The sequence below is a fragment of the Notothenia coriiceps genome, unplaced genomic scaffold (assembly GCF_000735185.1).
Source record: "Notothenia coriiceps isolate Sejong01 unplaced genomic scaffold, NC01 NC01_scaffold00003852, whole genome shotgun sequence".
NCBI lineage: Eukaryota > Metazoa > Chordata > Actinopteri > Perciformes > Nototheniidae > Notothenia > Notothenia coriiceps.
The window spans coordinates 9144-16037 of NW_011336553.1; the positions used below are offsets into that span (position 1 = coordinate 9144).

Below are 6894 nucleotides of genomic sequence, written 5' to 3' on the forward strand. Positions count from 1 at the left end.
TGTGTGTGTGTGTGTGTGTGTGTGTGTGTGTGTGTGTGTGTGTGTGTGTGTGTGTGTGTGTGTGTGTGTGTGCACGTACATGAGCATTCATGAGGGTAATTTTGGTGATGTGGATTTATGTGGATGTGCGGCTTATGCAGCGCTAAATGATTTTAATTATCAGACAGCCTCAATTGAGCAATCACAGGCGGTGGTGTTGGTGGGATGTTACAATCCACACACACACACCACTCACGTATGGCATATTCGGTGTAGTCTTCTGTTTTGTTTTTGGAGCCCACCAAGCTGTTATGTGCTGAGAACCCTCATAAAAGTCACCCATGTGCTCCCAGTTTATCGTTGGCTTGGGTGAGTTATACTAATACCTAAGCATACGCTATAGCTTTATATCAGGTGTAAGACCTTGCAGGGTAAATAGCTTTAAGTATATTGGTTTTATAAATACGCTCTCTAGATTTATCAGTATAGATGTATATTATAGATTAGCAATAAGCAATTTTGAAGAATGATGTCTGGGTTGCGTGGAATGGATGTGTATCCTCCAGTCGCAGTATGTGTCTTGTAATGAGAAGGTGAACAATTGCCCTTTAATATTGACCTACTAACATTTGTATTTTCAGATTCAATGCTTTTGTTAATAAAGGGTGAATGTATCTGCGGCTGTTATTATTGTTTCTGAGAAGTGTTTTTTTGTTGTTAATTAATAAATACTTTCAAACCAAGTTCAAATATTAAGAAACAAAAAGGTAATTAAAATGTTTCCAGAATCCTTTTAATCTTGACAAAGGCTGCATTTACACAATCCTCGCCTCACCCTTTCACAATAATAGCCCTAACATTTAACAGAAAATGTAACGCATTTTGTCTCGTTTATTCGTGAGGATTTGAGCTAAATGCGTTCAGCAATATGCTAACATTATCACAGCAGCAATGTTAGCATGCTAATGTTCATAAGATGAAGTGTTTACCATGTTCTCCATCATGAGTTAGCCTGTTGGCCTGCAAAAAAAAGCTTTAAATGTTTCTACTTTTCAAGTCTACGGTCATAAAATTGAGTATAGAAATTTAGACTGAAATTTAGACTGAAATGTTCTCTCAGGGGTGCTTGAATCTAAAGTTTTCGGTAGCAAAAGGAAAGCCTGACACTAACGCCCTAGTTTGTAAAATGTATTGGAAACATAAGCAATTAGTCGCAACTCCGTAAAAATTGTTAAGCTTTTGAAGCAGTAATTGGCTATTGATGAAAAAAACCTTGAAAGCACTTTGGGGAAAACCTGCTTTTTTCAGGACATGAAACTAGGGCTGCGCGATATATCGTGTCGTGACGATAATCCTGTTATGCGCATGCGCGATATTGACTTCGCAGAACGTGCGATTTCTTTTTTAGGACGTGCGATATTAAGTAGGCAAATGAACTCAAACACGTCATGTTACAATTATTTTGCTGCTTGCTACAAAAGGAAAACTTGCGCGGCTCTCATGTCAGGGGTACTTGAGTGAGTGACATGCAGGCTCTGCATGCACAGCAAAACACCAATCACAACCATTCTTGATCAGATCACAGCAAGATAACCGAGCTAGCTCAGCTTGTTGCTCTGATAACTTAAGATCCAGAAGTCCGTGCTAAAATCCTTCATCCGGTTAAATATTGTTAAAGAAATACCAATTGTATAGCATTAAAGTTCAAGAAGGATGGTTTGCGGACAAAAAAAAATGGTATTTTCTTCAATTCCTGTATTTTTTCATATCGCAATATATATATCACAGTTTTTTCCAATATCGTGCAGCCCTACATGAAACCCACCAGGTCGAATGTCATGGAGTCCTTGTTGAGAGCCTCCACATCAGGCAGCTGGGCCTTCACCTGGGTCTTGATGTAGCACTTCTCTCCTCCTGAGAAGCGGATCCCTGTGATCCCCTGTAGAGACAAACAAAGAGCAGCAAGTTAGAGCCTAATGCATCTCTAAGTGTCTGGGACTAGAAATGTGAACATATCACAGCTGATTTTGATACCACTTTGAAGCGTTCTAGATTTCACAAAAATCACACCATGATTAAAGGTCAAAATTGTAATAATTAAAAGGCCAAAAGTGCTGCTTCACTAGTCTGATTGGCCTGATTGGGGTGCAATAATTAAAGGTCAGAAACCACCAGTCCGCGTTTAATGAAAAATGGAGGGACGATGCTTTTGACACTGATTGGCCTAAAGGGGGGATAATGTTTACTTGCTGCAATCTACCCACAAGGGTCTTCAAAATGTTCAAGAAATCTGATCCACCTCTTCTCTGATTCTCCTGAATTGCTCAGAGTGAAGATCAATGTGTTGATGATTCAGCTGTAATGCTTCCACCACCACATATTTTAGGATTATTTTGTGCCTGACTCACAATCTGGAAATCATGGACCTCCACAGCCTCATCCGCCCCGCTGCCGGTGCTGAATCTCTCCATGTTGTTGGCAGCGTCGATCTCCATTGTGCCCTCCTCCACTTTCCCATTGATGCTCATGCTGTAGTGGACATTGTAGACCTAAACACACAAGCACACACAGGGTTTCAGACTGGCATGTAAGGTATGAGAGTCCTGAGTCACCCCACCCCCAGCCCCCCTCTATTTCAACACTCCTACTCAACCTCCCCCTCTGACTTTTCCTCACACATACAGCCTCTCTTTTCTTGATTTTTCTTTTAGACTCGCACATTCATTTAAACTTGGTCAGAAGAATACAATCTGTGCAGCTCTGGGTTATTATTATGACCCTTCCAGAGCCGTTTCATCATGTCTTAATAGCATTTTCTAACTTCATACGGTAAGAAAAAACGCTTGCAACGGTACAATTTTTTACTTTCATCTCTTCCACCTCTTGCCCCCGGAGCATCAGCCGGACCAAAGAGCCCCCCCCCGCCCACCACCACCTCTCCACCCTGCCAGGATCCTCCACACATACACACACAACGCCTCCATTCACCAAGGAGGGATTCATTTACATTTTACTGTTTGCCTACACTGCAGAAAAAAATCCATATGGAGAACTGTTTTTCTTTTGAGTCTCCTTTTTAATTTCAAGTTAAAAATCACTGAGAACTTATTGACACAAAAGAAGCTTGTTTCAAGGATTTTTCCCTTTTAGTCAAGTGACATTTTTATAGGGTATTAATATGTTTTCCTCTATAGCTGTGGTAGTCATTTTAGATAACGCGTTTTGAAAGTCCACTGATAGGACAAAATATAATCTAGCAGATCATACTACTAAATCGTAAAGGATTGTACAGAAGTGGGCTAAATGTGGTAGCAAGCGAGGCATAACCCTATAGTTTCCTTTGTAATAATGATAGAAGATTAACATGGTTAATCATGATTTCTCAGACTCAGAGACATAACACTACAAAGTGCATTTTTATTAACCATGTCGCAAGTTTAAGTTTTCTCTTTGATCCATCTAGGAAACAAAGGTTGACAAAACCTAAATACATAATGTCAATGAACTCAAAACAACCACCCAGCTCTCCAAAAAAGGTAAAAGTACCAAATGACAAGCCCCATACCTACCTTCAAATAAATTGTGTACAGTCCCTAATAAAACCCTTCATTTGTCGTGAAGGTGAGCATTGATATAATAAATATGTCTTACGTGTTTTTCATTGTTGTTCCAGAAGTAGAACGCTCCGACTGCCCCCAGTAGCAGTAGGAGAGTCCCGGCGATGAGCACCGCGATCCCGGCCTTCAGCAGGCAGCCGGAGGCGGCGGGCTTCACGGCCACGGCAGAGTATGCCTACCGTTAAACAAACACACCGAGAAAATGACCACGTGTCGAACGCCAAAACAACCTCATACTCTGATATAACACAATCAATATTAATTTGTCTCGTCTGTCCAGCATATGGAAGATCAATGTCAGAACGACGTGGCCTCTCTATGATCCCTTTGTACCTAGGCATCTTTTTTATTACAGAACTCCATATCCCGGGATAATCCGGTCACATTGGTCCTGTATGAAAACTTACCGGGGGCATGAAGTTATGCAGATCCTCTGGCCCCGCCGAGGCGATCGGTACTTTCTCTGAGTTCCCGGCCATGACTGTAGCCAAACACCTCAGTGAACCCCAGTCCACTAACTTTTCTTCCCCCCCCCCCCCATTCTCTCTCCCTCCCTCTCTCTCAGGAGGAGGAGGATGGGCAGTCCGTGTTTTGCACTCCACTGTTGGAACTGCGCATCTAAGTTGTGAAACCGTGAAACATACAGTAAACTCCAGCTGGTCGCTCACAGTAGCCACTAATTAAAGCCAAAGTTGTTAGCTTTCTGCCATAAAAGCACTCATCGTGTTTTCCCTTTGAAGAGCTGCTCAGGCAACTTCCATGACTTTGATTCCTGCGAATATCCTCAGGAGTTTCATATCATTAAGCTTTATGGAAACCTCGATGTGTGGACTATAAGATCTATTCGGTAATTAAGAAAAAGAAGATGATGAAGGGTGAGGTTGTCTCCTCAAATCACCTTAGCAGCCCCCCTTTTCCTTTGTCAATGCCCTCACAGACGGCTGCAGGTCAAAGGTGACTTTGGTGGAATGTCGCATGTTTTCTCCAGTTTGGAGACAGTGTTTGCATGAAAGCAGCAGATTGTTGGACAGATTTAGATCTTGTTGAGTTTTTTTTTTTTTTTAATCAGAGTCCAGACCTGCGATTCTGTCGTGAGAAATGCCCTGAACCCATTAATGGTAATAGAGAGATGACGTAAAGGGCGCAGCGTGCGCGTTTGGCAGATGGACAAAAAAACATTCTGACAGGACAGCAGGAGGATTTGCTCACAGGGACTTGTTGTTCCGTGGCAAAAAAATCACCTGTGTTTGGTTTTGGATGTTTATCATCATCGTTGTTAGGCTGTTTAACTTCCTCTCGTGAATGTTATCGAAGACGAACAGTAAATGCGCATTTACGAACAGGCAACCTCATTATGACCTCTTCTATGCGCACATGTCAGGTAGTATTAATGATTTATGTAACAGGGAGTGAGTAAAATGAGAACGAATAAGTCTGAAGGTGGTCTCTCTTGATATGCATGAGGAGTGAGAGTGATTTGCTAGAAAACCTTGGCGTCTGCTCTGGCATCTCCCCAGAAAAATCGTAAAAAAAGGGAAGCTAAACTGACCTTCCTCGGGCTGCAAGGACAGAGGCTCGCTTTGCTGCAATAACAGCGACGCCTGTTGGCTTTTACTGTAGTGACTGGCCTGACTCATGCTCCTGAAAAAACACTCAAGTCACTCACATGTTTCAGAACAGTATTTCAAAGTTTATTTCCTCTCCGAATATTGTGATAATAAAAAAGAAATCTGTAAAATTACTTATTATTGCATTCAAATAAATCCATACATTGTTATCAACTTGATACATTGTGGGTCACCGGCCCTCCAACTGCACAGTTTATGGGGCCATTTTTAAATAGTCAGCGTGCTTAAAGTTCAATAATTACAATTCCTATGTACATATCTTTCCTTAATTATTACTTTTATAAAAAATAAAACCTCTGTATGTACAAAACTTGCATATAATACACTTCATGTCCATCAAAATGTCTCAAAGTGATTGAATGGCGATCACATGTGGCTTTTTAAAATTACAATGAAAAGAAACACACAAATATTAGGATATAAACGTATATATGCAACAAAGAACCTCCAAAAGGTTCAGTATTTCTCATTGTCATTGAATCATAAATTAAAACATTGAATATACATTTATTTTAGAGTGAGCTTGTGCAATGTCTGTTAGACCTCCTCGATGGGACAGTGTGTTGGGGTGGGGGTGTAGACGGGGATGGTGATGTCGCTGATGTCGCTGATCTCCTGCACCCTCACAGGTGGGGTGATCAGAACGTAGTCGTATTCCCTGTGCAGCACCTTCTCGTACACGCTCTGCAGACCCACTGTTTTGGGGATCTGGGCCGGGTAGAAGTTGTCCCGGCGGTTGGGGTCCCGGGGCAGGGAGGCTGTTTTGGAGTGGCTGCTGAAGGAGGAGAGGGTGGGGGCTGGAGATGGAGCTGCATGGGCTCTGACTGCTGAGGGGCTCCAGCAGCGATCTGAGTGACCCAGGACCTTACATTCACTGGTGCAAGCCCACAGAGCTTCAGAAGAGAAGAAAGAAATAAGTTAGAACCAAAGCATGAATCAACATGTATTCATTTGAAATCTAATTGTTTGTTATTTTGCTCTTACCATTTTGGCCACCCATGGGAGGAACCACTGCTCCATCTTTCTTCAGTCCAGTGTCTCCACTGACATCACTGTCACTGTCATTGAAGTCACTGTCCCCCTTGCCACTGTCTTTGCCACTGAAGGCAGGGTCCCTGGCAGAGATGGTGGTGTAAGAGTTCCCCTTCCAGATAGTGATGGGCCTCACTGCCTCTTTACCGTTCCCATAGCCAGGCAGAGTAGAGTATCCCTGCAGGAGGAGAGAAATAAGGTTAGCGTCTGGTTGATAAACACATTTTATGTGTGTGTGTGTGTGTGTGTGTGTGTGTGTGTGTGTGTGTGTGTGTGTGTGTGTGTGTGTCCTCCCAACAATGTCCTGAAGCTGCCTCTCACCTCGTGTTTATTCCCTCGAGGCTTGCTGTTGGTGTCTGAGTCATACACACAAGGCACCTCGCTGCCGTCCTCTGAGGCCGAGCACATGTCGATTCCCCCGGGGTGAGCCGAGGTGAAGCCCCCGGGCTGGCTGCTGTAGGAGTGACCCTCAAAGCCAGCTTCTCCCCCGGCCCCGTGCAGAGGCAGGAGCGGGTTGTCTGCCACGTGGTTCCTGCCCCGCTCCAGCGTGCCCTTCTCCCCGTATGAGTCGCTGTCGTCTCCGCTCTTGTCGCGTTTGCGCCGGTTGCAGGTGGTGGCGATGAGGATGATGGCGAGCA

The 6894-nt window shown here is 43.4% G+C and overlaps 2 protein-coding genes across 2 annotated transcripts in view; both read right to left on the minus strand.

Moving 5' to 3' along the window:
* Positions 1–4083, minus strand: part of LOC104941760 (chondromodulin) — an 8705-nt gene extending 4622 nt beyond the window's left edge. Inside the window, exons 1-4 of the mRNA XM_010766895.1 lie at positions 4004–4083; positions 3631–3771; positions 2388–2528; positions 1805–1918 (exon numbers count right to left, since the gene is read on the minus strand). Coding sequence (XP_010765197.1) covers positions 1805–1918; positions 2388–2528; positions 3631–3771; positions 4004–4075 — 468 coding nt within the window. The 5' untranslated portion in view covers positions 4076–4083. The remainder of the gene's footprint in view (positions 1–1804; positions 1919–2387; positions 2529–3630; positions 3772–4003) is intronic.
* Positions 4084–5284: 1201 nt separating this feature from the next.
* LOC104941758 (protocadherin-8-like) lies at positions 5285–6888 on the minus strand. The gene is made up of 3 exons (XM_010766893.1): positions 6578–6888; positions 6209–6434; positions 5285–6117 (listed from the first exon to the last, which is right to left on the minus strand). The coding sequence occupies exons 1-3, from the start codon at positions 6662–6664 to the stop codon at positions 5762–5764; spliced, it is 669 nt and encodes a 222-aa protein (XP_010765195.1). The 5' UTR covers positions 6665–6888; the 3' UTR covers positions 5285–5761.
* Positions 6889–6894: the final 6 nt, after the last annotated feature.

Excerpts from the sequence above, each read along its gene's own strand:
- LOC104941758 (XM_010766893.1), bottom strand. The coding sequence starts at position 6,664 with ATGTGCTCGGCCTCAGAGGACGGCAGCGAGGTGCCTTGTGTGTATGAC. Across the intron at positions 6,435-6,577 it reads CTCGAGGGAATAAACACGAG|GGATACTCTACTCTGCCTGG; the intron begins GTGAGAGGCAGC and ends CTCCTCCTGCAG. Across the intron at positions 6,118-6,208 it reads TCCCATGGGTGGCCAAAATG|CTCTGTGGGCTTGCACCAGT; the intron begins GTAAGAGCAAAA and ends TCTCTTCTGAAG.